Below are 27636 nucleotides of genomic sequence, written 5' to 3'. Positions count from 1 at the left end.
ACTTTAATAACCCAAACACAGCCAACTTCCGTAACCATTTGGACTAAATCCGACTAATGAAACTTCTTAATTAATGGGAGAGAATGATGTGTAAGTCCAACTAATTTGTTACCATATTTGTGGTGTCATAACGTTAACTATAATTTTATTTTATAAAAAAGTCATTTCATATTGCATCTAATTCCTCGCAAAAAAACAACTTTAAAATATAAATTTAACATGTATGTTATTTAGAATTAAGATCCATTTTAATCGTTATGGTTTTGGTCATAGATCTCTTAAGTTATTATAGTTTTCTCGTATTTAAAAGAATCCCCACATTTTTTAAAACTTGACAGATAAGCTCCTCGTGTCAAGTCCGAGTTAACAAATATCAGACTCTATTTACGTGGTATGTTGACTCATAATAAACCATTAATATAATGACACGTGTAATTTAAGTTTTAAAAAAACTAAGACCTTCATCAATGGCGAGACGAGGCATCGTCGTAGAAGCGACTACTAATAACAACATCGAGTCGCTATTGCCTAGCAGGGCATCGCATGTACGTAACCTCTCTTACGCTGACGATGAGTTTGAGAGCTTTCGATCATGCCTCAGGTAGATGTGCATCAACCAGTCCAATGCTAGGTACATAATGGTATTCTTGTCCCTCTTCCTCCTCCTGAGCATCTTCGTCCCTATCGCCTCTCCCTCCGTTCTCTCTTACAATCCCACTCGATGTGCCTACAATGTGGTGGACCACCTCTCCCTCATCTTTGCCTTCGACCTCTCTTACCTTTATCCGTAACTACGACCTCCGTCGCATTCTCTTTCTCGACAAGATAGACCATAACTTTTTTTTTAAACTAAAATTACATATATCATTATATTAATAACTTTTTTTTAAACTCTCTTTCTACTTGACGGAAGAAACTTATATGTTATATTTTTTAAAATGTACGGACTATTTTAGACATGAGTAAATCATAATGGTTTAAATGATCCACGATCAAAACTAAAGGGGCTAAAATGAACTTTAAATATTTTTTAAACTTAAATTATATATATTATTATATAAAATAATTTATCATGAGTTAGCATATCACGTAACTAAATTTCTAATATCTATTAACTTATACTTCATATAAGGAACTTATATGCTATATTTTTATAAATATATAAATTATTTTAAATAGGAATAAATTATACTAATTTAAGTGATTCATGATTTTTTTTTTATAGTAGGAGATGTCTTTTGATATTTTTCAGTCCTTTGTTGAGCGGATCGATTTGGGTGTCTCTTTCCATGCACTTTTCATATATTGGCATCAACTTTGCAGTTGTGCTGCTGTCTTCTGCGTGCCTTCCCCTCGTCGCGGGATCTTCCATCAATTATGTATTGCTTCCTCCGGTCTTATCGCATGCAGCAAATAGAGTTCACTCGGTCTTCTTCGCTCTCCAACGTTCTCTTCGCTGCATTGCAACTTCATCGTTTTCTTTCTTCCTTTTCTTCTTCATCTTGTACCGCTCTTTTGCTCTCGCCGACACAGACGAAGTGGACTATAAAGCGTCGAAACAACAGCAGGCCGACCGGGTGGTCCGGCTCCCCGGCCAGCCCCTGTCAACTTCAGCCACTACGCCGGCTACGTGACCGTCAACGAGAGCCACGGTCGGGGGCTCTTCTACTGGTTCTTCGAGGCCACCCACGCCCCCAAGAAGAAGCCGCTTCTCCTTTGGCTTAATAGAGGTATGCCTTTGCTCTGTAATGGAGTTACAGAGTTCTGTATTCTGCTGGAATTCTTTCTGGTCGCAGGGCCTGGTTGTTCTTCCATTGGGTATGGAGCGGCAGAGGAGCTCGTACCTTTTCTGATACACAAGTCAACGAGCATTCATGACAAAGGCAAATGCTTCTTCTTCACTGACACTCATAAAATGGAACCTAAGAACATCAAGTCTTAATTGCGGAGGCCAATTTGCTATTTCTCGAGTCCCCATTTGGCGTGGGGTTTTCTTACACTAATACGACCTCTGATCTACGCAATGAAATGTTCAGATCAACTTCTTGTTGCTGTCTGCTTACTTCTTGTCCGATGCAACTGTTTGTAGCTGAGGACTCCTACATATTTCTTCTCAACTGGTTCAAGAGGTTCCCACAGTTCAAATCTCATGACTTCTACATCGCTGGAGAAAGCTACGCAGGTAATCGACATATGGTGGTGATAAGGGAGAGTCTTAGATTATGATATTATTATTGAATATTGGGGAGGACACTCATGTTATAAGGGAGAATACTTAGAAAGCGAGGAGTTTCTTATGACAATGAGAGGGTGGAGGGAGAGGAATTGATGAGAAGGGCGATGAGAGAGGCAAATTTTGGGACTTCTATATTATTATTATTATTATTATTATTTAAAAAATATATTATCTATTTTTGTCTGGCATTTGATATGTAAAAATAATTAAAATCCAATTAGAAATTGACACGTAGCTCTCCGGCGGTGACAAATTAACATCATCAGTCTCATCGTTTTCCTCTCTTTGCTACCTGGATTGTAACTGGAGGATTTAAAGTGGACCCCAAAGCGTTGGACTATCGGCGGCCCGAAAGGAAGTAATTGGTGGCGTCAATTAGCAAGAAAGCGAATGATACGTTTGGGAGATTGAATGGACGATCATAGCCATTAATTCGGACAAGATTGATATATCTGACGGCTGCGATTGTCTGGGAGCTTCGGTGGGCCCACGCTCTCCCTCATTTCCAGATGATTCTAAAGTTAAAAATATTATTATTTTATTTATATGCTGCTTTCTCCGCTCGTTTGGTTCTGTTTTCGCGCAGAGAGAGAGAGATAGAGGGCGAGCGAGAGAGATGTCGTACCTTTTGCCGCACCTGCACTCAGGGTGGGCGGTGGATCAGGCGATCCTGGCGGAGGAGGAGCGCCTGGTCGTCATCCGCTTCGGCCATGACTGGGACGAGACCTGCATGCAGGTAACCCCGTGTTTATTCTCCTCTTTCTTGATTCTCTTGATCTGGGTCCCTTTTATTTCTCGCTTCTGTTCTTGGTCGGAATCGGCCATCAATTAGGGTTTGCGTGCGAAATGGTATGACTCGTCCGTTATATTTCTGAAATCCACATGAAGTTACAATCTTTTCTTTTTCTGTTTTGGACTAACCCTAAGTAGCAGCATTCGTTTGCCGTTGTAGTAGTCTTTACCTGATTTCTATAATTGGTTGACTAAATGTCAGTCAAGAATGGTTCCCTGCTGATCTCCGCCATGCTTGGCAGTGTGGTTGGACATGCAACCGATTTGGGTCAGGGATTAGAGTTTGGACACATTCGATTGTACGGACTTCGATCAAACAAAGTTTCAGATTTGTACGTAGGGGGGTTTATGCTGATTTCAATTGGAATAGATTGGCGTTCACATATAATGAATGAGAATAAATAAGCATCTTTCTTATCATCTTGCTTGCATTATTCTCTTGTATCACAAGATGACTGTAAAATTATCCCTCTGCTTCATCAATATATTCATTGTATTATAAGAATTTATTCTTAATCCAGGTGAAATCCCATGGATTTTTAATCAGACTTCCGAAAAAATGTTCTAATTCCGATAATGAGAATAAATAATCATCTTTCTTATCATCTTGCTTGCATTATTCTCTTGTATCACAAGATGACTGTAAAATTATCCCTCTGCTTCATCAATATATTCATTGTATTATAAGAATTTATTCTTAATCCAGGTGAAATCTCATGGATTTTTAATCAGACTTCCGAAAAAATGTTCTAATTCCGATAATGAGAATAAATAATCATCTTTCTTATCATCTTGCTTACATTATTCTCTTGCATCACAAGATGACTGTAAAAGTATTCCTCTGCTTCATCAATATATTCATTGTATTATAAGAATTTATTCTTAATCCAGGTGAAAACCCATGGATTTTTAATCAGTCTTCCGAAAAAAGGGTCTTATTCCGAGATGAGTTTGGATTGCTACAGTTTGGAAGAGATTATCTTTAAGTTGGTGCCATATTCCACTCTAAGAGATTAATAGTGTGAGTTATTATTTATTCTTTAGTAGCTCAGTGATGTATAGTTGGTATCTTGATGTAAGTGAATAGTGAGGGTTCAGGTCAACTCGGTCGGGTTTATTGGATTGAAAACAGAGTATTGTTTCTGGGAATATATTAAAAGCATAAATCAGCAGCCATAGGATTTATGAGAGAACAGGCAAGAGAATACGAAAGTGAAGTTTAACTGGACAATCAGATGCCATTACTTCCTCCAATGTCAAAATTACTTAGAGAGTTCTATTTTCTGTAGGCATATAGCTCAAACTTGAAGTCCCAATAGACAAGTAACCATTATCTTTCTCTGTTTTGGGTTAGCTGGATTTTAGCTTGGTTTAATAAGGATGAATGACTTCTTTAAAAAAGAGAGAGAGGCAAACTGCTGAACTTTGTTGCTTAATTTGGCTTCTTCTTTGACTTGTGTACTATGAAAACAAATAAGAAAATAGTAGTCATTGAAGAAATCACATGATCTTTTTTTTTTTCACTTCATAATTATTTGTTATTTGAAATAGTAGCTGACTGAACTCCTACAATCGCATACCTACTCATAATCTAGCACGACTCAATTTTTAATCTAGTTGATTTTTTAATGGCATACCTGAAATCCATGACAAAGAACATGCTGGAACCATTTAAGGATAGAAAACAAAATTTATATGCCTGAACCTAGTTTATCCAATCAAAGGCTAAGCCATAAACCTAACACATCTGAGCTAACTGAATATTAATTTAAACTAAAATGTGCACTATATCAGTAGCTTCTATCATATCCAGCTTGGCCGGAGGCTGAGATGTGCCAGTTCAGTCAGTAATCCCAACTTCAAGGTCTGATGATAGAAGCCAACACAATATTTTAATTTTCTTGATCGGCAAATTGAAGAGGTTTTTTTATAGATCTTCTAATATGAGTTACTTGCAAAATTGTTGATGATTTCCTCTATATCTGAAAACCCCTAGAACAACATAAAGGAGTGTTCATGCATATGTTTCAGAGATATATAGGAATATCTGGTGACTTTATATATTAAAACATAAATATATGCTCAATTTATACTGAATATATTCAAAGTTAACTTATGAATGTTATGGTTAGATAGAGTGAGTTGATTAGGATTAGTGGTGTTAGGAAATGCAAACAGAAATAGTAAGTCTTTACTAGAAATAATAAAAATATATTTGAATACTCTAATTACATAGAGTGTGCATGTAGCTAACTCCAGATAATTAGAACCTAATGGCTTGCTTGCTTGTTCCTCAGTAGTGTATAATTGATTTCAGGGCATACACAACACTTTGACGGAAAGGGATTAATACAAAATTTTGAAAACTTGGCATGCATGTATCTGTGTCATATGTAGTCACCCAATGGAACTTAGGGTATCTGATATTTTTGTCTGCAGATGGATGAAGTGCTGGCTTCTGTTGCAGAAACCATAAAGAACTTTGCAGTGATCTACCTGGTTGATATCACGGAGGTGCCAGACTTCAATACCATGTACGAGCTGTATGATCCCTCGACCGTGATGTTCTTCTTCAGGAACAAGCATATCATGATCGATCTTGGGACAGGGAACAACAACAAGATTAATTGGGCCCTCAAGGATAAGCAGGAATTCATCGACATCGTGGAGACTGTGTACAGGGGTGCAAGGAAAGGCCGTGGTCTGGTGATTGCTCCAAAAGACTACTCCACCAAGTATCGCTACTGATGGATATATATTACTTCCTTGTAACTAAACATTGCATTAAGGTAATGTTGCAATGACGGTAATGTTGCAATGCTCATGTCTGGTCCTCGAAATTATTATGAATATTTATTCTGGTTCCAAAACTTGAGATGTTGGAGGATAATTTTTTAATGAATGCTGTATTGGAACTCATATTCAAGTTGTTCATTGAAAATATTCATTTGTGTGAAAAGATAAAACTGAAAGGAAGTTTTTAGATTGAATTATTATTTAATATGATATAATTTAATTCTGCTCAATTTGATTTAGACTAATTCAATATTTGATTTCTGAACATTCATATATTAAGAGAAATAAACTGAGAGCATAATCTCATATCTCTAAAAAAATTAAAAAAAATCAAATTACATCCACAAGTTATAAGTTTAAATTTATGTTCAATGAATATTTGATCAATTTGATTAAGTTTCATCAATATTCAATATTCAATATTCAATCTCTGAGAGTTCAAATATATTTCTGAGACCTTCTCAACTTTCATTTACAAGTTCATATTATTCTGAAGGAAAGAATGATATTCTATAGATTTCCCTTCTTGAGCAAATGTTTTTGAAGCAAAGAAGGTATAATATTCTATTGATTTCGTCCATCACTCGTAGTATAAGAAAGTGGAACACAATGGTGGTGGATGGTTGTCACGCCGCAGAGCCCGAAGCGTTCGCTCCAATTCCAACCAGGTGTGATGACAGCAATTCCCTGCGGTCTCCTCCTCTACTTGCTATAAATAAAGTATAAGCAAAGCAAAGAGAAAAGATGGTCACTGTGACGAGTCTTTTGGTGTTATCCTCATGATGGCGTACGAGTCGTGGTTGGTGGAGAGAGCGAAGGAGGAGCTGGAGATGCTGGAATCGCAGCATCCCACCCGCTTCCACCATCTCAAGCTCGATCTCAAATCGCTCATCTCCCAACCCAACTCCGGCGCTCAACTCTTCCCCCGTGCTGTCGATGATGACGCCTTCGGTCCTCCTCTGGCTTCTGCTGCTGTTCCCACACAAGGTATCTTATTCCCCTCTTTTCTCCATTCCGACCTGTTGTTCATACATCGTCAACCACATCGATTGTTCTTTCTCTGTTCTCTTTCCTCGCAGCGTCATCTACTCGAAAGAGGAAGACTGAGACCGAGCGGCGGAGCCTGCAACAGAAGAACAAGGCACAGAAGTCGTCATCAGCATCAAGACAAACCGGTGGTCGTGATGGGAGCCGGAAGAAGAGCGACAGCAGCGTCGAGGCAGCCATAAGGCGTGCTCAAGCTTGCCTCAGGAGGATTCAACAGGTTAAGCAAAGCTTGCTTTTTGCTAGCTAAGGCCAGTAAAGGTGACATGAAAGGCCAGCCGGGGTTGTTCTTTTACGATGTTTTGGAGTGTCAACACTCTTTGTAACGTTTTCCATGGTTGATGAAAGTATATATATATATATATATATATATATATATATATAAGGGTTAAACAACAATTATTTCAGCTTCACAATCCACATTGTTCGAAAGAAAGAAGACAATCAAATCAACCCGAATTGTTCACAGCTTGGCTGTGTGACAGTCTAAATGTGATTATATCTTCTACAAGAGCCTGAAGAGGGGAAACATACGTACCTTTGGCTTGACACCAATAGATGATAGATGATGATGTGTACTTTCTCAATCAGATAGCTCGCGAGGAATATTTTTCAGATTCAGACAGCACGAGTTGCTCTACACTGAAGAAAAACACATCATTAAGGCATATCAAGCAGAAAGCATAGAATTTGTGTATGGTAGATTGCAATGGAGCACTTCCAAATGGAGTAACAAGTGGCTTAAATGTTTCATCCTACTCAGAAAGACGATATATGATGAGATATTTTAATGAAAATGAGCTAAAAAGTAGCTTTTTCACTTCTCACATACAAAAATGGGATTGCATTTTCTAGTAATTCCAAGTGCCAAAACTATAAACGATTTCGCTAAATTTCAGGGCTCATACCAAGCAGAAGGGTTAGATGATATCTACATCACTTTTTCTTCCTTTTGCTTTCACGGAATTTGTCCTTGTTGAAGCCTCTTAAGTCATTGGTTGACACAGCAGTATTTTGTTTTTTCATACCTTTCCCTACCTCCATGACCAAACTTGGCTTCTCTGAATTCCCTTTTTCTTCCTACCCTTCTCATTGCCTACTTTCCTTTTGAACCCCCCAGTCCTGTCACCAGGAGCCACCCCGGTGCGCCTTTTGTTCGACCTCTCAAAGCCTTTTTCCTCGTCTAGTGGCAAATCCAGTTCCTCGTTGTTCCCTCTAGCAAATCCACTTTGCTGCCGTTGTTTCCTCCATTTTTTAACTGATTCAATGTCCTCTTTCTTGCGCTTAGCCCTCTCTTTAGTCTTCTGGGCCAATTTCTTCGCTTCCCTTGCTTTCTTCCTCTCGTCAGCTTCCTCTATCTTCTTCTTCTCTACTAAGAGCTTGCCTTTAACCTTCAACATGTGAGAATCACTCTTTACCATCTCCGCATAGTAGTCTGGAGGCCTAAGAAATGGAATCCCCACGGCCTGTAATTTTTCAAAGGCCTGCTGAGTGCCATCTAATGCTTGGGTATAAAATGCCAACTCTCATGCCAGGTCATCATTTACATCAATTTCTTGCTCCTGAGCATGATCAATGGTTAGCTTGTGAATCCATTCAACATTTTCCGGCCAAGTTATATCATCAAGCTTCTCAAGAAGAGCCTCCTTGTTGTAAACAGCATTCTTTGAAGGTTCACTCAGTGCCACTTCCCCAGGTTCAGATTCTGATCTGGACTCAGATTCCTCACCAACATTGTCATCCTCCAGCATTAATACATCTGGCAGAAGTTCTGCACCCCTGAGTGCAACCATTATGGACTGTCCATGAGAAACACAGTCAAACCATATAATTTTATAGTCTTATATATGAAACAATTTAGCTGCATTAGTTTCCAAGTTCTCAGCTTTTGAAACACAGGATGAAAATTAAGTTACTAACTGGAGAAAGAAGAAAAGACAACAAAACCAATCATTCAGTAATTGTCCACATAACAATAACAAGATAAGCAATCGAAACATGGAAAGATAATCGACAGTAAAAACTAAAGAAAAACAAAGATAAAGCAGATGGACTTGTATCTAAGTGACACATCTTGCCAAACCATCCTTTAAGAAGCACAAACTGAAGGTACAAATAGAGAGAATTAAAAGGAAGTGAAAAATCATAGGAGGAAAAACAAAGAGGGAAAATGGAGAAAACATTCTTGGGCACTAGCATTTCATGATGGATAGCATTAGATAAACATCTACCAGAAGTTAGAAAATGTACATACATTATAAACAGCAGCATGCAAAATATAGAAAATAAAATTAAAGCACCAATATGTTGATGCTCTAGTCATAATTCCCCTAAACACCGATAAATTTATTGAAACTTATTTCGAAAGCAGAACATATAAACCTAAAAATGGGTCATAAAGTTAACAATTAAGCTGTTGTGCAGAATGATATGAAACTGGAGTCATAGTCATTTCTCAAGCTTGTTGGACCGCAAAACATATTTTTCTGGACTTACATTAAACAAACAAAATTTAAAATTCTCCTATTCACTTTCGTATCTCCAACTCAAGTATCTTTACAATCTTTACTATCAAGTTAATAACCTAAACAAAATCGTCATTCGACGACATAAAAGATGTAATCAGAAAAGTGGCAAAAAAAGTGCAAAAATCTCAAAAACCTTCATTTCCATATATCCCCTAGTTAGTAGACAAGACACAATAATGTTTGACACTAAGTGAACAATCTAGGGTTCATCTAATCTAATAGAGTATAAAGGCCCATCCAAACCGGTGAGAAACTTGTCGCTGCTTTCTAGATATTTCGATTTTCATAGGCAGATGTAGCACAAATTGTTTTGTGGAAGCGAATATTGTTGAGGAAATGCCTAAAAAGGTGAGAGATAAGGCATATGCCGAAGGAGATCCAAAAGCAGGTATAGCCCTATATTATCAACAAGGTTAACATTCATCGTGTAGACTATTAGGAAAATAAGTGAGATGAAGATCAAACAAGCTGATAACGTCTAAAATCTGAAGAGCAGCATACCCAATCCAAACTCAAAAGAACAATGATACAACACGAAGCAAACACAAAATCTACCATCAAGAACTACGTGGGAAGGTAAACGACTTAGTGAAGATGCTGAAATAGAAGAAGAAAAGGGCGGAAGATTACCAGCAAGGCGTATACCTGGGCGTGATGGATCGGCGGTTTCCGCTGGGAGTGTCGCCGAACAAGAACGAAAGGGCCGTCTGGAACTATATAACGCTCGTCACAACGACCTTATAATGAAATAAGACCAATCTCGGATAAGTTATGTATGTATCGTTTTGATATATAGCAGTCTGCCGATATGCAATTGTCATGACCCGTTACAAGGACTCGTAATGGGCCAGCAACAGACACTCGGCCCATTTAGACTCCATGGGCCGTCTATAACTAGTGGATCATGAAAAATTATTTTACGTATATACACACACCCTTTCTTTATTTACTTTTTAAAAATTATAAAAAGAAAGGAAATAAAAGTTTGAGTTTATATTTAGTTTTGTGGATTAAATTTTATTATACCACCTATTTATTCTTAATTTTATCTTAATATTAAGAAAGTGCTTAGGTGAGTTTGCTCACCAGCAAATACATTTACATCAAGTATTGTCGGATATGTCGCCGTTGTGTCTGTCACTCACAGAAGATCCAATTTGCAGATAATAAATTCACGGAAACCAACTGCTTCAGTCGAACCAAAATACCACATCTCAAGAACACGTGAATCTGTTCGGTAGAGGATGAATCATGCTTCAGAATCTTAGCAACCAAAGGCGTAGTCCATGGTAGCACAAAATCATGACACCATAATTGGGAATTCATACATTCTTTTGTCAACACTGGTCATTTACCACCCCACAGAGTGACTTCTGCAGATATATCGTAAACTTGTTTCCATGTCTTGACTGTAACAGGTGAAATCAATTCAAAGAACCAGCAGAAAATTGAGAAACTCACCCGCTTTGGCTGGCTGCAGTGGCAAAAGGCTGGATTTATATCTGGATTCAAAACTTTGTTTTGCAAGGAATCTCGTCCAGAGCCAATCAATTTGTTTTGCGACTTCAATGACAGTTGAGCCTCGACTATTGGTTTAGATTGAAACCCAAGTGTAAGTAAATAAATAAGGAGAACATGTAGAGAAGAAACTTGTCGTAAAAAGTAAACACAACACAACACCAGAGAGTAGAAAAGTCAGTTTTGCTGATCAAATAACTACCGGAAAGAACAACCTATGTATTTGCCTATCTTGAGCAAAATACATTGCAAAATGAAGGTGCAGTTCTTAAAAAGTCCTGGTGACAAAAAGTGTTGAAACAATCTGAACTTATGTACTTGTGGATGCCTGCCTGAGTTTTGCTTGTAACAATAGACCAGCTTCATCTGCAATGTGTTTCTTCTTGGTAGTCATCTGCATATCAGGAAATGAGGGTTACGTGGTGGAGGGGATAGAAACATGCAACCGTATATGCACAACTTCCAAATTCTAAAAGGAAAAAAACTTGTAACAGAGAAAAGATGCTAGAGAGCTGAGGCTAATGACCTAAAAGGTACATGTGATGTAGGCCGACCACCAATAAAAATGTTGAACAGGAGAATGATACTTGCCGATGATGACATCATAAAAGATTCAACAAGAAAGTAGATCCACAAACAAAATATCATATCAATTGCATGAGGATCTTTGGACATGTAAGGTAACGTCAAATTGCAAAGTTATGTTGAACATAGAGGGGAAAAAAGAGTTCAACCCTAATATCGGCTTAACTAGGCTAATTTTGTATCTACAAGCCACTTATTTCACGCAAACACAACTTGTAGACAGCTTTATTTCAAACCTAAACCAATGAACACTACACGAAGGACAAAACATGTTTGGTTTGATTTGATTTCAGTCTAAATGGATTTGCTTTTGCCAAATTGAATCATGACCTTGACGATTCTAGTCAATTTTCAAGAAGCATATAGACAATAAAATTTTTTAGATAAGAACATACCTCCGTGAGTTCATCATGGTTTGATTTTAGTAAGGAAAGTTTTCGTTCACAATAGTCTTTGCCCTCAACCATGGTTTTCTGCTATGAATAAAGTGACACCAATTAGAAAGGCATCACAAGGAAGATCATGTAAAAATCCACAATATACAAAACAGACAATGTATGTAACAGTTCTTAGTTAAAATAGAAATATGGATGATGAGCAAGGCAGACTAGCAAAATATGTTTCATCAAGTGGTCTAGATCAGCCTAATGTACACAAAGATGGAATCATATGGAAGCTGGATGAGTTTTCTATCTTCAAAACCCTTTAGTGGTGATCCCTTCCTTAAACTCAAAAGTCATCTACTATGAATATTGACAGCTATATACACATTCCCTTTGTCATTGGAAACAAAGATCCCTTCACTAATATCACGCAACTTGCATCGGTGTGATATCATCAGAACATGAACATTAACAAAGCAATTAAACTATGATTACCTTATCAACTCCAGGAAGTAGAGCTAAGCGGTGTTAACAATGATAAAAGCTTCCATGCACCAGATGACGTTCCCTCTTCCCATCAATTGTAATTTCTGAAGTGATGTTCACTGAATAGAAGATTCAGCTTTAAAAAAGGTTTTCCTAAAATCCTTGGTGTGAATCAGATTTCTCGCTACATGTCCAATAATTTACTAAACTATTCTTTTCACAGAGTATATAGAAGTTAGGCTGCGTACATTGACCCTTCCCAGACCTCACATTGGCAGGAGCTTCATGAATATGTCATTTTTGTATATATGATGGATACTTCATGGACACTTCTTCAGTAGATTGTTGACACTTTGATGTTAATTTTTTTGATAAAGGATAAGATAGGCTTATGTTATGGATATATTGTTTGATGTTGTTTATATTCCATATCAGAATATGAATAATCAACTCTAAATGTTAATGTCATCTTACTTTGTCATTATGAGGGTTTGCTTCCTCATATTTTTTTGTTAAATTATTAGACCCAACTGCGTTCCTAATGATAGTCTATAATGAATGATATTTACTTGTAATCATTAATCAATATCCATAACTACATATTTGAGTGTTATACGTAAGTAACAATTTTATCATATAAAGCCAATGTATTTGAAATATTTCTAGTTATCATATTTATGGTATGCCATATGTTAGATCCTTAAGATCTCATGATTTGGCACACCAATCTACGTAATCAAACCATTCCACAAGCCCAAAATCTCTCCAATTCCACTTCTCAGTCTTTTTATTTTGCAATTTCCATGTCCATCAACAAGTCGAAGCAAATGATCCAACTAAATCCTTTCATGTCATGCTCTCTTATTAACCCTAGCTTCATCTCCCATTACAGAAACTGTCCACTGGTAGGTGTAAATGCCAATCGAAGTGTATTAAAGTGACATTGCATTTCAAATCATGATAATGCAGAGAGAGAAACAGGATCTTAAAACTTGGTAATCCAACAAATTCCGTATAGACTGTAGGACACAACCATTAGCTCACCCATTCAGATGTTGGGACTTAAACAAGAAAGAAAATGTTACTTCGCAAGTAGTAAAAATGGTTTCTTTGCATGCCAAATAGATAGGCAGAAGATGGGTTTCTTCAACACAATTCCATGGAATGCCGGTGTTTTCTTGATTGAGATCAAATTATTGTTCAGGTCTCCAACTCAAATAGGACGCAGAAAGGAACAAGCCTGAAGACTAACTATTTGATTATGCTTGTGTTTTAACTTTGTTTCAGGACCCTAGGCAACAACAAACAAATTTTTGGCAGAGGCATAGCAGTAGGATAAAAGGGCTTCCCAACAACCCAGTAGTGGCGCCAAAAAAATACAATCTTTACATAATAAAGAGCAAGAAAGCAGTTGAAAGATTGCATCTTTATCTATTAGCAGGAGAACAGGAAGAACCTCGATGAAGTATCCAGTCCCGACGTCGACAAGAACCTTCTCGGCATCATCGAGCTTACCAGGAACATAAAGAGACGCCGTGAGCGGGACCAGCAACTTCTTCCCTACGTTGCGAAAAGACGGGTCTCGCTTCAGAACGATATGGGAACGGAAACAAAGAGAGAAGGAATCATAGAGGCAGCGGTACCTCGAGGTCGAAGGGAGAGGTCGTGGAGGGCCGCGGCGGCATTCTCGAGGCGGGCGGCGGCAGTGCGGATCTTGGTGAGGCTGTCCTGGAGGAGATTGACCTCGAGATCGGACTGCTCTTTGAGGGATCTGAGCTGCTCCAGGCTCAGCTTCTCCATGTCGGAAGCCCTAATCGTGGTACCCGCCGCTGCGGCTCCCTTCGAGCCTCCGCTCGCCCGGGTCGAACGCTCTCAAGTATCGAGAGAGCATGCACAATCGAACGGTCCCAAATTAGGGATGTTATCGGGTCGGATCCGGCTTTGGCTCCATTACATTGTATAATGATAATTTTAAAACCATTCAGTTAAAAAATGATTTACTTTTATTTGAAAGGTATATTAAATACAAAAAAAAGAAAATTATATATAAATTTAATGTTTATTAAACTTAAAAAAATTTAAATGCGGTGAGCGTGGATCGAACACGCGACCTTCAGATCTTCAGTCTGACGCTCTCCCAACTGAGCTATCCCCGCAATGAAAATGTTTCTTGATATAATTTTATATAATGTAAGTGAGATAGGTGTCTTCAAATGAAAAGCTTACATTACACTCGAATCATTTACCCTACTGGGCCTGTACACTGCAATACTGCAGCTCCAGAAGGAGAAGAATAGGGGGGGGGAGGACTTCAGCAAGGCCAGTGTTGAAAGCAGCACAAGCAGTATCTGAGTAGGGCAGCCAGAGCTGCAATCCCAGTGAAACATCCGCAGAACACCCCCTCCCTCACAACGCCCGGCGGCGTCGGCACTCCGAACAGGGGGGAAGGCACCAGGTACTGCTGGTAAGAAGCGGGGGCGCCAGAATGAGCCGCCGACGTCAAGATGGACGTGAGGTCCAGCGGCGGCGCCACGCCAGGAGCTCGGAGCGCCTCGATCGCGCGAGCTGCGGGGTCGAGCTCCGCCCACGGCAGCGGAGCGGTGGGCTGCCTGGCCGAGCAAGAGCAGCGGTGGCCGGAGTGCGGGCCTTGCTGAGTCGCGTTGGCCGGCCGTCGTCTCTTCTTCAGCATGGACCAGATCTTAAGCTTCTTCAGAGATCTTATCATCTGTACAAGCTCTGGTGGGAGACTTGGAAAGAAATGGCTCGAGAACAGAAGATATAAAGACGATTCAAAGCTAGAAATGCTTCCCACATGGCGTTTTCAAAGCAAAGGGAACGTTGCATTGCAGACCGTTGGCTTTTGTCTCCCTCACATGGTCGGACACTGTGGCTTCTGACTTGGCCGTGAAAGGGAAATGAGGCTCACTGACCAAAGGCCACCGTTTGCCGTGTCATCATGTCACCTTTCATGTTCTATGAAGCAAGCAGAAACTTTTCGTAATCATTATATTTTCACTTGCATTCACTTTGTGCATTTTAACTAAAAGTTTTCTCTTTTAGCCAATGACACCCCGGTAATTAGATTTTTACTTAGGCATCCAATTTTTCTTAAAAAATAATAAATGGGCACAAAGGTAAATCATAAATTATATTGATTAAGCATAACCTTAGTGTACAAGGTGGTGACGAGATCTTCTCTTCGACTATTTATACATGATAATGATATTTTTCGATGGTGAGTTTTTCTCGACATCACGAGACATTCCTTTTCTCGATAATTTGTATTCGACAGCAACAACATTCCTTGACAATGAATTTTTCTTAAGTAACTATGTTCTCTTCCTTCGTAATGGCGGCTACATATCGTTCACAATGTGTATGATGACAGTAACTCTCGATGTTGCTTCCCTTCCTCGATGATATTGTTTTTCGATCTTTGATAACCTTTGACGGTAACGTCTTCTAAGATTTCCATTATCAATGATAATTTCTCCTCGACGATTTGCAAGTGAGCATCTCATCCGTTATGATTCATCAAAGGAGTCCAAGTTGAAATAATTTGATGTTTCGGTTGTTAATAGTTAGGATATGATGTTGATTATATTCTCCTATATATATATATATATATATATATATATATATATATATATATATATATATATATATATATATATATATATATATATATACTTTTCTAGTTATTTGTTCCTTATTAAATATGTAATGCTTAATTAATTTATAGTGAGTACCATTAAATTATACTAAGAAACTTACTTTATGATTTTGATTTCCTATAATGAAAATATTATTTTACTCTTGTCCTATTGATAATATTTCTTTTGTATATAAATAGAATAATTTTGTGTAGATCCCTTTGACTCCAAGGTGATAAAATAAATACAGATGAGAATTACAATATGTAAAATATTTGATTACTCAATGATATATAGTAAGCACTATTATGTTATTTGTAACTAATTAATTATATTTTTTTGCTGAATGTGAAGTCACTGATGCCTTTATCATCTCTCCTTCGCGGATCATCACCCATCACCTCATACACCCAATAATATAGAGTACATTGATTATTTTAGGATTTTTTTTCTGCACAAGTGGTAGGAGTATAGGTCATATGATCTTTGTCGCCTGGGTGGTGGTGTTATGTAAATGTGTTTAAGATGACTTCATTTGGTCATATAGCACATATTTTTAATATTTAGACATATCAATATTTTTTTTAGTATCATCGAATATTAGATGAAGGGCTACATTTTTATATCCAATGTCCTAACTTTAACCCCATCAATGTTACTTTGATTTTTTATGTTAATCAATATCAAAGCTATTGAAAAACCGAGCATCATATGCGAAAAAATAAAAGAAAATAAAATATCAAATTTCTCAAAGAAAAATATTATTATTATTGTTGAAGATTGATGCGTAAAACAAAATGTAAAACCGAAACTGCATGTATCGTATGAGATTTATTTTATAGGGAGATCACATATTCTTAAAAAATATTCGATTTGTACGAGTAGATGAAGGAGATTAACTGTCATCCTTTATAGTGATGATTCACATAAAAGATGCGACGAATATACTTCTCAAATCGTTACACGATTTTTCTCTCGACATGCATCACGTGATCGAGAAGGGATCGACCTTTTTTGTTGTCCACACACCCTAAACTAGGCTGTCGGTTGAGGAGGAAAGGGAGGGAGAAGAACAAGAGGTGACAACCAAAAACGGTCTACCCTATGCCCTTTTTTATTTCCTCATATTTCCAGAGGTCCTTATCTACTTAACTCTAATGGATCATACCTTATTGGGTACTGAATCTCCATCCAACTACCCAAGCATCTTAAATTAATGTATCTTTATCCAATAATCTCTTATTGCATCTTATTGGGTCTTATCTAGAAGATCTAATAATTTAGAGACTTGTTGAATATCCAATAAGATAGAGGCTTCAGTAGATATCTTATATTCGAACCTCTACTAATTGTAATACCTACCATATATGTATGACCCTCTAAGCTCAATGATAACGCTCACCCTATACATAGTGATTTCGACACTTATACATAATTATAATCTCTAACCAAAAGAAAAACAGAATCACACTACATATCCAAAAGTTATACATATATAAATGCTACGTGGGTCATCGTCTATATTTGCACTAGAATAGACTCCAACATGCTCACTTCTCTACCTAATCACTTAAATATGATACATAATATATTTACTTATAAAATACAATCTATAATAAATAATCACTCAATAAACATAAAATTTTATAGTTTTATTTAGGTGAGCATATATCATGTCATATATATATAATAATTAAAACTTTATAGTTCTATTTAGGTGAGCATATATCATGTCATATATACAATACTTCACCATTTAACAGTTAACACTACACCGTATAACTTTTTTTTATATTAAAATAAAAAAGGTAATTTTTTATATTAAAATAATTCAAAATACTTATATCTAACACCTCACACTTCATCTGATGATATGATTTGATGACGCAACGACGCATTTGTCGATACAACCGAGGGTTCAACGGAATAGTTTGGCAACAAGAACGACACCCATAGACGCTTTGACAATGCAGTGGCAAAGCATTCCACAAACGCTTCGCGAATGCAATGGTGATGTAGCCTTGCATGTTATGAATGCAACGAAGGATTAGCTAATACAGTTGAGGCTTCATCAATGCTGCTAAAAGAAAATTTGAGTTAACAATAATCTAAATGAGATCGGGCCGATTCAACAACAACAAAAAAAACATATAAATTACTTTTTAGAAAAACACCATAAGTAAAATGAATTAGGGGATCATCATCCACTAAAAACTGAATTAACAGAGACTTTTTCGATAAATTATCCATTCACTTTACCTTAGTGGACGCTGGTGATTTACATCTTTGGATTTTGACATAAAACAATAAATTAACATAGACATAACTACAGAAAAGAATTTAGCTGCTTTATGGAAGAACTTTTATGATGTACAATGTAGATAATTTTCACCAGTAGCTTTGCCAGCAGTTCACAATGATCATAACAAGAGAATATTACCAGCCCAAGCAGACATGTCTTGAAAAACTTGGATAAGCAACGTTGGTTCTTTAGGAGTAACATGGCTAAATTAAGATATAAGCAAATCTCTTTCTTGTCAAAATAGACCATGAGATCTCTTATGTGACCTTTTTCTGAATTTACCAGGAATCAGTGTCATGTACAAGCTGTAGCATTAAAATTCATGTTGTATGTTGACATCCTGGGGAAACATCTCACAAGCAACATGCGGTAACAAACTAGAATTACATGAAATGCAAAAGTCTTGAAAGGCAAAGAAGTTTGAGAGCATAACTAATTATATAAAGACCTCAAAGTCACCTTCTTGAACAAAAAGGACAGTTATAAGTAGATCATAACATTTATGCTGCCGTTGTGATAAATAGATCAAGACAGAGTCCAATATGGATTGATCATACACCTTAACTGGGATAAAAGATACAGATTCAAAGAGAAGACACACACCTTAACTGGAATAAAAGATAGACAAAATGGCCATATCAATATGGATTGATCAAATTATGGAAGTAAAGTTGTCATGAGTTCAGAGTTAAATTTTGAAGTTATCTAAATTTGACCTAATAGAAAAATGTGACTACTTGATCAGTATTCTAAGCAACATGGCAGTACTGGAAGAGTAACATAAAACCAAGGAAGACTAGTTCAATTTCTCTGCCTACAATTGATATAAAAGTATGCTTGTTTCATATCTACTCATGTGTTATAATGTACTTCGCCACTGTAAGTAATCCATACAAATCTGTTTAGTGAAAGAAGTCTTTGCAAATGTAGCCATCGATATACTGTTGGTTTTATGATGCAATGTTATTTGAGAGGAAATAACTGATGCTACCTCTACAGAATATCCACAACTGATAACAGGCTACAACATGTCATCCATCTATAAGCTGGAGTACAAGCATAGAAATGCCCATAAAAGCCGTGCAAAATAAAAAAAAGGAACACTATAAATGCCTCCAATATCCCTACAGGTTTTATATTGACTACAAGTGTTTATATTGGCATTTGAGATTCAGACAATACAGAAGTTCCAATTTTCATTCACTGAGTTCTTTCATGGAGATAATTGATGCAACATATAAAAGATGCTTAGGTTTACGACTCTTCTTCTGAGCCTCTTTGCCCATTAAAGACCTTTAGATTGCCACACTTCTATATAAAAATCGACTCTTTCAGGGAGATGACTGATGCAACTTATTTAAGGCTTCTTAAAGCCTCAAACTTTTCTTGGACAATGCATCTTCACCAGTGCATTACTTTTCTTTTGTAGGCATACTGTATCAATTTACTGTAATAAATGCCAATATTTAATCATCATATGATATATTGTGTCAAGCTTTTTATTTCACAACTTTCTAATCTTGACACTAACTTATCTATAAAGTTCCTAATGCTGTATTTATTTTCCAGCCATCTGATAACTTCTGTGAAGAGGGTGGTGTAGAGATAGAGAATAATGCAACATATCCAGTGGATGTTTCATACTGATTTAAACACACTTAAAGCCTAACATATCATAATATCTATTCCATATTGTCTACGAAGCATAGGCAATTGTCTTTACCAACAACTCATAACTATTAGAAAGAATTTATAAAGGAACTACAATAAACAGCAAAAGCCATTTAGTTACTTTGGGTGGAAATTTATTATAGATGATATTAAAACAACATGTAGACCACTGAACAATAAGAGCAGAGAACTTATTATATAGTTATGTTACAAAAGGTGATGTCTTTCTAATTTCTAGCACTTTTCCCAAAAGCTGACTGCTCTTTCATTTGCAATCATTTGCCAAATCCATATCAACCTGCCGATATTGTGAAAACTTTACCATAAGTTCACCTTACAAGTTGGGAGTCCTCACAGAAGTTTATAATTCACTGTAATGACATGTATCTTCCCCAAAGTTGGGTTGTGCAGAAGAAAATAGGAGATTCTCCATGCCAAGTCATGCATTCCCATTGGCAGTAAATCATTCAGTGTGCTGCATCAAAATGACAAGAACCGCAGTTAGTACCTGGGTGACCCAGAGAAGAAAAGGAGTTAGACCACAGGTACACGCAACCAGACTTTTAGGAGTTCATGGACTGTTGCTTCTGAGTAAGGTAGTTAACAGTCTCATAGTGCCAGGAAGGTGCAAAGTACCAAACATCTAATATAGCATGAATAGCAAGATGAGAAACATAATGGTTGCAGACAATGTTGACTTCAGTAATAATTAACATAATATAGTAATTAATTAAGTCGAATTGAATGGTAATATTACCTCACTGCTCGGTAAATTTTCTTATTCTTCCTCCACGGAAACAACAAGTTTACCTTCTGTAAATTCACAAGGTTGGATTCCTACACCTAGATGCCTCCTCAATTTTTTCACAACAAAAACCTCAGGTTCTTCACAAATAGTGACCACATTACCCTTGCGGCCAAGGCGTCCAGTCCGACCTGCCCTATGAGCATAATGAATAGAGTCTGTTGGCAAATCCAGATTGACCACGAGGTCACATTCAGGCACATCTAGTCCCCTAGCAGACAACTCATTCGTCACCAGAACTCTGAGTTCACCTTCCTTGAATTTCTTCAAAGTTGTTGCTCTAGCAAGCTTGCTAAGATCGCCGTGTAGTTCTTCCGCTTTGATGCCACGAGCCTCCAGCTTAAAAACAACATCCTTTAATGGCTTGGTATTGTTCATGAACACAATCACAGTTTGTGCGTCCAGTGCATGGACACATCTCCTTAAGGTGTCAACTTTGTGTTGTATTTTAGAAACACAATAGAAATGTTTCAAGGATGGGGGCAAGCTTTCAGTTGCCCCTTGAGTTACTGAGCTAGTGGTAGAAGTCATCTCGGAATCGGATGCTAAAACACCAGGACCTGGAGCAGGCAGTGAATCAAGAGGTACCACACTCTTGGCCCTGACAAGTAGAGGATCTCGTCCCCAGTTCCTAGCTGCCCGCACAACCGAAAATGGTATGGTTGCAGAAACCAAGATTGTCTGACGATCAGTTCGCCTAGCAAGCGGCCCCATTATTCCACTGGGTTTAGTTCCTGACCTTCTTCCCACATGCTCCAGAATTCTATGCATATCTTCACGGTAATTGAAAGACAACAGCTGGTCCACTTCATCCAAAACCAAAAACTGGCACCCATGAGTGTGTAGCTTCCCAGCTGCTGAAATCTCAGCGATACGGCCAGGCGTACCAACTACGATAATCGGCTTGTTCTTCTTTAGCGCCTCCTCCTGTCGTGACCGATTTGCGCCCCCAACAAGCTGTTGAACGAGCTTCTTATCCGCAGGACCAAGCAACCTCTCCACCTCCCTCACTATTTGCATGCCTAACTCCCTCGAGGGGGCAACGATAACAGCATCGATTCCCGGTTTCTGTTCAGGCGTCATTCCATCATCGGACACACTCTTCAACGGGCCTACTTCGGAGAGTATGGGGAGAAGGTAAGCCAATGTCTTGCCAGAGCCTGTGTACGACTGAACGACAACATCGTGCTTCTGCGCGATGGTAGGGATGGCAACGGACTGGACGTCGGTCGGAACGGTCAGGCCGGCCTCATTTAACCGATCGATCAGCCGCGGCGACAGGCCAAGCTCGGCGAACGACTTGGCCGAGAACAAAGACTCGTCAATCTGAAGCTTTGCCTTTCTGAGTTTGATCGGCTTGTCCCTCGCCGGAGAGACCTTCGTAGCGGCAGGTTTCAGCGTTCCAATATCAACAAAGCTTCGATCTTTCTTCCTTCCCGGCTCGATTTGAGGTTTGAAACCAAGGCTTGAGAGGGAGAGGGAAGAGTCCGGGGCTTCGGTGCGGTTCTTGGGGTGGGCCGCTTTATGGAACCCCGTGGTGCGGAGCGCAGATAGACACCTCAACGCAAAGCGGCCGCCGAGGAGGGAGCGAGAAGACGCCAATGCAAGCACGCCGCTGTGACTTTGCCCGATGATGAGCTCCATTTGAGCCCTCCAACAGAGGAGCAGATACAGAGCGAGGAAATGGTGGCAGCAGCTTCCCGCGTGTAGAGATTGGGGCGTTAGGGTTTTAGGATAAGAGAAACCTGTAGTTGGTTCCAAGGAGCGGCGGTGAGATGAGGCGAGATGACGTCAGCTTAAATGGGCCCAAACTGTTGAGAGAAACAGACAACTATGCTTTGCACTAAAGCCCAAATTTTTGACCCATTTTATCAAACATGTAGTGGGCCTCTTAGGATATATATTATCAAACATGTAGTGGGCCTCTTAGGAAATGATAAACAATCTTCTCACTTGCCTTTTCTTTTTTCTTAGTTGTTTATTAGAGACAAGTGATGAGGCCCATTAGAGGACAGATTAGATTATGGCATTTAATCTTCTTATAGATCCACATGAATCTCCTGCATCAACAAGTAAATAAATGTGTATGATGCTGGAATCATTGCATCCATCAGGAATGGAGCATTTGAGACATTTATTAGGTGGACCAGAGGGGAAACATGTGGACAAAATCATCAAAATCTTCATAGATTTTTTTTTTTCTAAAAAAAATATTTGATTTAAATATTTAATAGTCAATTTGATACTATATTTGACGGTTAATCAGAATTATTGCATCCATCAACGACGGACCATTTGAGACATATATTAGATATGAGTGGGGTAATATTTGAATAAAATCATCAAAATCTTCATAGATTTCTTTTATTTTTTTCTAAAATAAAAATATTAAATTTTAAAAATGATAGTTATAATTGAAAATAGCTTATTAGTAGCTGATCTATTGTGACTAGATTTGATAGGTAATCAAAGCTACCGAGAGTTTCGACACATGCCATCACGGTTTTATCACAAGGATCGACTATATCAAGGCTAATTACATATTATGCTATGTACTTAGACCTCTTTAGTATCCTGATGTTTAGACTTAAAAAATTATATTGAAATCCCTATAATTATAAAAGTAAAATATTTAACCTCATTTATCCAAACGTTATTGGTTTTACCGACGAAAAATACAGTAATAGCAAATGCATGAATAATATAAAAACAATGAGCAAAATGATAATTTCAACAGTGGTGGGTGGTAGGCTAATTATAAATTATCCTTTGGAGTTAGACTTCTTTAATATTTTGATTCCTATACTTAAAAAATTTATATTAAAATTTATATAGTTATAAAAATAAAATATTTAACCTCATTTACCATAATATCGTTAACTTTAATGACTAACACGTGCATTAAAAAATATATAGTTATAAAAATAAAATATTTAACCTCATTTATCCTAATGTCATTGGCTTTACCGATAGAAGATACAATACGTGATAGCATGTGCATGAATAATACAAAAATGATAGGCAAAAAAGTAATTTTAATAATGATAGTAGATGGTGACGCCGTATGAGACTATTGTGGTGGTGGTCTGCTAATCATAGGTGTCCTGCAAGCCAATCAAATGAGTGATGACACGTATGACATGATACACAATTTTTTTGTTTATTTATATTATTTGACGTTTTATCTCTTTATATTACTTGTTGCATGAATATATATTATAATGTTCGTGGATGTGTGCAATGGGAATTGGATCTTGATGAGATCATGATAATGAGATCGATTCGTCTTTAAACACAAAACCTAAATAATCCCGGTCATACGTTACTCGAAAGGGAGATCGAGACCACCGGACATACTAGTATACTATATACTCATCCATATGATGGAGGCAACTGGTCTCATAGCTGCTCGTGTAGGGACACTAGGGATACAGTGCATATGCTCATTAGAGAATAAGTTCACTAATTGATTCGCTTATTGAATGCTAGATGGTTGATGTTACCTTATTGTCATACAACGATTTCATAATCCCAATGGTGTATCTGGTCTTTAAACTTGAGGCACCAAGGATGTCATGTATGAGTACTCCACTTTTTGATACCAGACTTATATATTTGGAAGTTCCAAATATAACACAATCGGTCATCGAGAATGGTAGTCAACCTTACGAGATATATTAAGTATCGATAGAGGATCATTTGTTCTCGGTGTTATAGGAGGAATATCCTATATGTTCTTTCTCAGATAAATCCATAGCCATGGTCGTTCGGATTGAGAGAGAAATAGTTCTATGGGAGAATCCGATTAGAGTAAGACTTGGATAGAAACCATATGGGCCTGATAACACCATACTCGATATACGGTCTTTAGGATATTAGATGATGATGGACTATAAATACATAATAATCGAGGGTAAACAAGTCCAATGGATTGGATTCCTCTGTATTATTTAGGGACTACAACATAGTGGCATAGTACGTCTGCAATCGATAAGTCGAGTGAATTATTATGAAAATAATAATTTATTGAGTCAAAAAGAGTCATGATAGGTATGACTCATGACTAACTCGATATTGGGCCTAGAGGGTCACACATATATGGTAAGTGTTACGATGAGTAGATATTCGGATATGAGATATTCATTGAAGCCCCTATCATATTGGATATCTAATAAGCCTCTAAATTATTGGATCCTATGGATGAGATCTAATAAGAGCCAATAAGAGATTTTTGAGTAGAGACCCACTGATCTAAGAGGTTTGGGTAGTTGAATAAAGATCCGGTACCCAATATGATATGATTCATTAAGGTTAAGTTGACAAGGAGCTTTTATAAATAGGAGGAAACCGAAGGGCCATGAGCTAGGTTCTTTTTGGCTGCCTGCTCTTATTCTCCTATCTCCCTCTCCTTCTTATACTAGAGCCCCTATTTGGGACGTGTGGACAACAAGAAGGGGTAGCCCCTTCTTGATTGCATGGTGCATGCGAGGAAGAGATTTGGGTAGCGATTTGAGGAGTGTCTTTGCAGCCCCTGTCATGTGGATCACCGCTAAAGAGGAGGACAATTGACATCCTTTATCCTCTCCCATAGATTTATAGGTTTTCAGGGATAGACGTTCTCCCTAGATAACACATCTTTCTTGTATGCATAGTTGTTTGGTTTTGTAGGTTTTTGCATACTAATATTTGCACGACAATGAAACCTTATTTTTCTACAAGAATTCTGGGATTTTATTTTTTATTCTTTCGCTGCACATGTGATGTCGCCCCATATTTCCTAACATGATCAGTAACAACGACATGACAGTCAGTCTTGTCGATATCAATCTGAACATTGATTATGATAAGAAAGAGGAGTCAAAGTGATGATACATGTCCATCGACATTGGAGGAGGAAGAGAAGAGAGGTTAGGCATTTGCATCGACATCGCACCACTTTACCTCCTCTAGCATCACTCTACATCTGCATTTGCGCGAGAGGAGGAAGAGGAGGTAGGTGAGACATCTATATTAGTGACGACAATGAGGGAAGAGGCAAGTGAGGCAGAGTAGTGCGATGTCATTCATACATATGCTGTTGTGTGCTATATCTTCCATCGATAAAGCTCATGGCATTAGAGTAAATATGGTTAAATGTTTTACTTTTATAACTATAGAAATTTGAATGTAAATTTTTTAAGTCTAAATATCAAGACGCTAAAGAGGTCTAACAATATGAGATAATCTATATTAGCCTACTACCATCGTTGAAATTATTTTTTTGCATATTGTTTTTGTGTCATTTATATATATGTTGTCACGTGGTATATCTTCTGTTAGTAAAACCAATGACGTTAGGGTAAATAAGATTAAATATTTTATATTTATAGCCATAGAGATCTTAATATAATTTTTTTAAAATCTAGGGACTAAGATACCATGTCCAACTCCATACGATAATATGTAATTAGCTAGCTATGGCATAATGATAGTATCTAGGTTTACCTAGTCAACATGACAATCATGTGATATAGTCTATTCATGTCCAATCATTATGAGATATTCCTTATTGATACACCAGCTTAGCTTATGACTATTAAAAGAAAAACCTGCCATAGTATATGTATTCGCGTTTAAACACTCACAATTACATTCATCATTCGAACTCATTACGGGCATTCTCAAACATGATATAATTTGACATGATCCTTTAGCTCATGCTGATCTATCGTCATTAAGATAGGACGAGGAGGAATAATCAACTCAACCATCTCAAGAGGCATTTGGTTTTCGGACATAATAGCATTTGAAAACGGGTTAGGTCGATCAACTTTATCGTGTTGACACTAAGATGTTGCCGCTTTCTATTCGATGAAATGTTGCTTGCAGTTCCATAACTTGATGCTTCAAAGTAACTTGAGTTCTCGAGCGCAGCATGACTTCCTCACCCGCTGTATCATATCTCTGCTGATTGGATTGGATGTCGTCTTTATTACGAGCACATATATAAGAGAACAGTAATGGTGAAAAGCCAATGAGACGCATTTCCGACAACGAGTTAACAGAGAACCAACCTTCCATGGGCCAAACAAGGATCAGCTTGCCTTCTAAGGTTCTCAGGCAAGCAAACCACATGTTGTTGCCTGATCGCCATGATTTGGGGTGGCAAGTTGGCCACTCCACCTCGCTCTCCCCATCAGATGCGTTGTGCAGGTCGATACCCCCCCGGGTGTAGTGGCTTAGAGGGCTTCCCTTTTGGTGCTGTGGTGTCTGCTTCACGTACATGGGAAGGCAGTGATGCAGCACACCCTTGCATTATTGCCTCGTGGCATGGGGTCACTCATGCCGAGACCCTGTGTCAGCTTAGCCCACTTTTCCTCCTCCCCTCCCTTTTTCTTCTGAATCTTCTTCTTCTTCCTCCCACCTCCTTCCCTTTTCAATTATGCAACTCATATGCTCACACATGGATGGGGCAGCTTCTTGTGCTCCCTCCTCCACTGTTCCCTGCCCTGTCACTGTTTGCTTTTATTCCATCGAGTTCGAGAACCATTTCCATGTGTTACAGAAAAAGGCATGTGGCAAGCTGACGTATTTGACTATATTGTCTGATGCAGTCTTCTTCGTCAGGCCTGGACCTGGTCCAAAGTCTACTACGACCACAATACTTTTCTTGGTAGAACACAGCTAATGAACGTTATCACCACTTTAATCTGCCTCAACACCATGGTGCTTGCAGCGAGAGTCAAACTAAGCTGCCTGTCAGCTTTGCCTTGGCCTTTTGCCAGAGGTTTGGGTGAGATAGCAGAGTTCTCTCCTATCACATGACCTTCGAGTCTTTTTCCCATCCATGCATGCATG

At 38.0% G+C, this 27636-nt stretch overlaps 4 protein-coding genes, 1 long non-coding RNA gene, 1 other non-coding gene and 1 pseudogene across 7 annotated transcripts; 2 read left to right on the top strand and 5 right to left on the bottom strand.

Moving 5' to 3' along the window:
* The first annotated feature begins 2801 nt into the window (after positions 1-2801).
* LOC135636900 (thioredoxin-like protein YLS8) lies at positions 2802-5947 on the top strand. The gene is made up of 2 exons (XM_065149054.1): positions 2802-2972; positions 5468-5947. Exons 1-2 carry the CDS (start codon positions 2853-2855, stop codon positions 5774-5776), a joined length of 429 nt encoding a protein of 142 aa, XP_065005126.1. The 5' UTR covers positions 2802-2852; the 3' UTR covers positions 5777-5947.
* A 292-nt stretch (positions 5948-6239) lies between these two features.
* On the bottom strand, positions 6240-10993 carry LOC103989908 (probable rRNA-processing protein EBP2 homolog; annotated as a pseudogene).
* LOC135636411 (uncharacterized) lies at positions 6607-7118 on the top strand. Its single transcript, XM_065148098.1, has 2 exons — positions 6607-6811; positions 6904-7118. Exons 1-2 carry the CDS (start codon positions 6607-6609, stop codon positions 7116-7118), a joined length of 420 nt encoding a protein of 139 aa, XP_065004170.1.
* Positions 10994-11083: 90 nt separating the features above from the next.
* Positions 11084-14252, bottom strand: LOC135636901 (prefoldin subunit 5-like). The gene is made up of 4 exons (XM_065149055.1): positions 14012-14252; positions 13825-13928; positions 11895-11972; positions 11084-11308 (listed from the first exon to the last, which is right to left on the bottom strand). Exons 1-4 carry the CDS (start codon positions 14166-14168, stop codon positions 11225-11227), a joined length of 423 nt encoding a protein of 140 aa, XP_065005127.1. The 5' UTR covers positions 14169-14252; the 3' UTR covers positions 11084-11224.
* A 199-nt stretch (positions 14253-14451) lies between these two features.
* Positions 14452-14524, bottom strand: TRNAF-GAA (transfer RNA phenylalanine (anticodon GAA)). The gene has a single exon. It is a non-coding gene; the product is annotated as a tRNA-Phe (tRNA).
* Positions 14525-20164: 5640 nt separating this feature from the next.
* Positions 20165-22579, bottom strand: LOC103989657 (DEAD-box ATP-dependent RNA helicase 47B). Of its 2 annotated transcripts, none has more exons than XM_009408614.3 (2): positions 20752-22578; positions 20165-20469 (listed from the first exon to the last, which is right to left on the bottom strand). In XM_009408614.3, the coding sequence occupies exon 1, from the start codon at positions 22441-22443 to the stop codon at positions 20773-20775; it is 1671 nt and encodes a 556-aa protein (XP_009406889.2). In that variant the 5' UTR covers positions 22444-22578; the 3' UTR covers positions 20165-20469; positions 20752-20772. The 2 variants fall into 2 exon arrangements, with proteins under 2 accessions (XP_009406889.2, XP_009406964.2); XM_009408689.3 differs by lacking the exon at positions 20165-20469 and adding an exon at positions 20546-20637 and having other exon boundaries at positions 20752-22579.
* A 3877-nt stretch (positions 22580-26456) lies between these two features.
* LOC135635838 (uncharacterized) lies at positions 26457-27187 on the bottom strand. The gene is made up of 2 exons (XR_010495748.1): positions 26853-27187; positions 26457-26742 (listed from the first exon to the last, which is right to left on the bottom strand). It is a non-coding gene; the product is annotated as an uncharacterized LOC135635838 (long non-coding RNA).
* Positions 27188-27636: the final 449 nt, after the last annotated feature.

This window comes from Musa acuminata, chromosome BXJ3-4 (genome assembly GCF_036884655.1).
Source record: "Musa acuminata AAA Group cultivar baxijiao chromosome BXJ3-4, Cavendish_Baxijiao_AAA, whole genome shotgun sequence".
Classification (NCBI taxonomy): domain Eukaryota; kingdom Viridiplantae; phylum Streptophyta; class Magnoliopsida; order Zingiberales; family Musaceae; genus Musa; species Musa acuminata.
This window is presented reverse-complemented; position numbering and strand designations above follow the sequence as displayed.

Coding starts and splice junctions, on each gene's coding strand:
- LOC135636900 (XM_065149054.1), top strand. CDS start 2,853: ATGTCGTACCTTTTGCCGCACCTGCACTCAGGGTGGGCGGTGGATCAG. Junction 2,973..5,467: donor GGGACGAGACCTGCATGCAG/GTAACCCCGTGT, acceptor TTTTGTCTGCAG/ATGGATGAAGTGCTGGCTTC.
- LOC135636411 (XM_065148098.1), top strand. CDS start 6,607: ATGGCGTACGAGTCGTGGTTGGTGGAGAGAGCGAAGGAGGAGCTGGAG. Junction 6,812..6,903: donor TGCTGCTGTTCCCACACAAG/GTATCTTATTCC, acceptor CTTTCCTCGCAG/CGTCATCTACTCGAAAGAGG.
- LOC135636901 (XM_065149055.1), bottom strand. CDS start 14,168: ATGGAGAAGCTGAGCCTGGAGCAGCTCAGATCCCTCAAAGAGCAGTCC. Junction 13,929..14,011: donor CCTCTCCCTTCGACCTCGAG/GTACCGCTGCCT, acceptor TTCGCAACGTAG/GGAAGAAGTTGCTGGTCCCG. Junction 11,309..11,894: donor ACCATGATGAACTCACGGAG/GTATGTTCTTAT, acceptor CCTGATATGCAG/ATGACTACCAAGAAGAAACA.
- LOC103989657 (XM_009408689.3), bottom strand. CDS start 22,443: ATGGAGCTCATCATCGGGCAAAGTCACAGCGGCGTGCTTGCATTGGCG.